This window comes from Monopterus albus, unplaced genomic scaffold (genome assembly GCF_001952655.1).
Source record: "Monopterus albus unplaced genomic scaffold, M_albus_1.0 scaffold296.1, whole genome shotgun sequence".
NCBI classification, from domain to species: domain Eukaryota; kingdom Metazoa; phylum Chordata; class Actinopteri; order Synbranchiformes; family Synbranchidae; genus Monopterus; species Monopterus albus.
The window spans coordinates 101,789-104,038 of NW_018128176.1; the positions used below are offsets into that span (position 1 = coordinate 101,789).

The 2,250-nt window shown below is 35.8% G+C and overlaps 1 protein-coding gene across 3 annotated transcripts in view; it reads left to right on the top strand.

The window, feature by feature from the left end:
- The window catches only part of cd99 (CD99 molecule), a 59,606-nt gene that overhangs the window by 27,267 nt on the left and 30,089 nt on the right, over positions 1-2,250 (top strand). For all 3 annotated transcript variants that reach the window (XM_020623289.1, XM_020623290.1, XM_020623287.1), the window contains exons 3-4: positions 1,100-1,147; positions 1,354-1,383. In XM_020623289.1, coding sequence (XP_020478945.1) covers positions 1,100-1,147; positions 1,354-1,383 — 78 coding nt within the window. The remainder of the gene's footprint in view (positions 1-1,099; positions 1,148-1,353; positions 1,384-2,250) is intronic.

Consider the following 2,250-nt stretch of genomic DNA (forward strand, 5'->3'; position numbering starts at 1 on the left):
TTTCATACAGTCTAAATTGTTAAACTTTTTTGATTTAGTTGGATATAAGACTGCAGTGTTTATGTATAAAGCCAGGAACAATTTATTACCTGGTGGAATTCAAAAACTATTTAATGAAAGGGAAGGGGGATACAATTTAAGGGGTCAGTAAAATTTTAAAATTCATGCGATACATACAACCAAAAAAAGATTTTGTATTTCTATAAGTGGGGTAAAACTATGGAATAATTTAAGTGTGGACATAAAAAATAGTAATAGAATTGATGAGTTTAAACATAAATATAAAGGTATGTGTCAATCAAGATATATGCAAGAACAGGCTTAATGATTAATTAGATGGAACATTGTGGGTGTGGTGTATGAATGTTAACACTCTGTAATAATTCTTTAATGTATTAATTGTGTGGTGTAGAAGATAATTATTTAAGAATGTAATTATGTAAGAATGTTAACACTCTGTTATAATTTTTTAGTATATTACTTGCGTGGTGTAGAAGAGAATTATCTATGTATAGATACTGCTTGCAAACCAATGATGGTAAGATGATGTCATGGGGTAGGACTGGATAAGTCTGACTTCCTACTCCATTCAAGCATGTACTAGGTATAAGCAAATTGATATTGGATTAGCACTTGTTGGATATGTGTAAAATTATGTGTGTTGACATAACTGTCTTTACATGCTTGAAAGAATAAATCAAATCAAATCAATTGTTTTTCTCAATGATTACACACTGTAGTTGGAAAACCGATTAAGATACATAGATGAACCCTATTGCTCAATTATAGCAGCTGGGGTAATTTAGCTCATCAGTTGATGTAAGGCTAAAACTGACCCCAGGGCAAAGAACATGAAATGTTGGTACCAGGGATTGGTACCAGATAACCTGCAAAAATTATTTGTATATTTGAACTATGGCCCGGAGCTAAATTTAGACCCTGGTTCCTCCAGCGGAAATGCAGTTAGAAGAACTAACTGGTTCGCATTCCCTGTGCAGTGTTTCTCTGGTGATAAGTTTTTGATATGATGTGAATATTTCAAACGGTGATTGTTATAGATGTTTTCTTGTTCTTTACTAAACAAATAATTGATCTGCAGATGTGCCACCTACTAAGAAAACCAAGAAACCAAGTCCTGGAGATTTTGGTAGGTTGGTTTAACGTTTTCCCGTAGACCTGAAATGGTGTCTAGCAATGTAGATAGTTTTGCTTTTATGTACTGAAGTTTAAAAATGTAGTTGGGTGAACAAATTCCTTATAATGGCTTCACGTGAACACATTTTGAATACAAAGGTTAGATAACTTGAGTATTATTTGGTCAGTGGTTAAAGTTTGTGTGCTTTTGTATTACAGGTTTGGATCTGGAGGATGCTCTGGGTCCAGGTAAAGTTGTCAGAGACTGAAGCTAAAAGAAGGTCTCTGTGATAAAATTGTTCCAACTAGGGTTTTACCAGTATTTAAAAGCACATTGCACATTTCTGGAGGGTGTGGCCTGAATATATGGAGTAAGCAGTCAAATTAGGAAAGTCCAACTCAAGCTATTTTCAGTTGCAGACTGCACTGTGGCTGCAGGAACCCAGATGCATCTACTGAGTTACCAGCCACTACAGGTATGTGCCAAAAAATTAGAATATCGAGGAAAAGTCCATTTATTTCAATAATTTGTTTCAAAAAGTGAAACTTATATGTTATATTAGTTCACTACACACAAAGTGAAATATTTCAAGCCTTTATTTGTTTCAATTTTGATGATTATGGATTAAAGACAAAAAAAAACCCCAAATCCAGTATTTCACAAAATTAGAATATTTCATGTGACCAATAAAAAAAAGAAGGATCTTAAACACATGTTGGCCTTCTGAAAAGTGTGTTAATGTACTGTATTATGTCCTCAGTACTTTGTTGGGCCTCCTTTTGCACTAATTACTACATCCAGGCGGCGTGGCATGGAGGCGATCAGCTTTTCACACAGTTGAGGTGTTATGGTAGCCCAAGTTGCTTTGATATTGGCCTTCAGCTCGTCTGCATTTCGGGGTCTGTGTTCCCTCATATTCCTCTTGAAAATACCCCATAGATTTTCAATGGGGTTTAAGTCAGGCGAGTTTGCCGGCCAATCAAGTACAGTTTTTCCATGGCTATTAAACCAGGTACTGGTAGTTTTGACTGTGTGGGCAGGTGCCAAATCCTGCTGGAAAATAAAATCTTCAGCTCCAAAAAGCTTGTCGGCAGCGGGAAGCCTGAAGGGCTCTA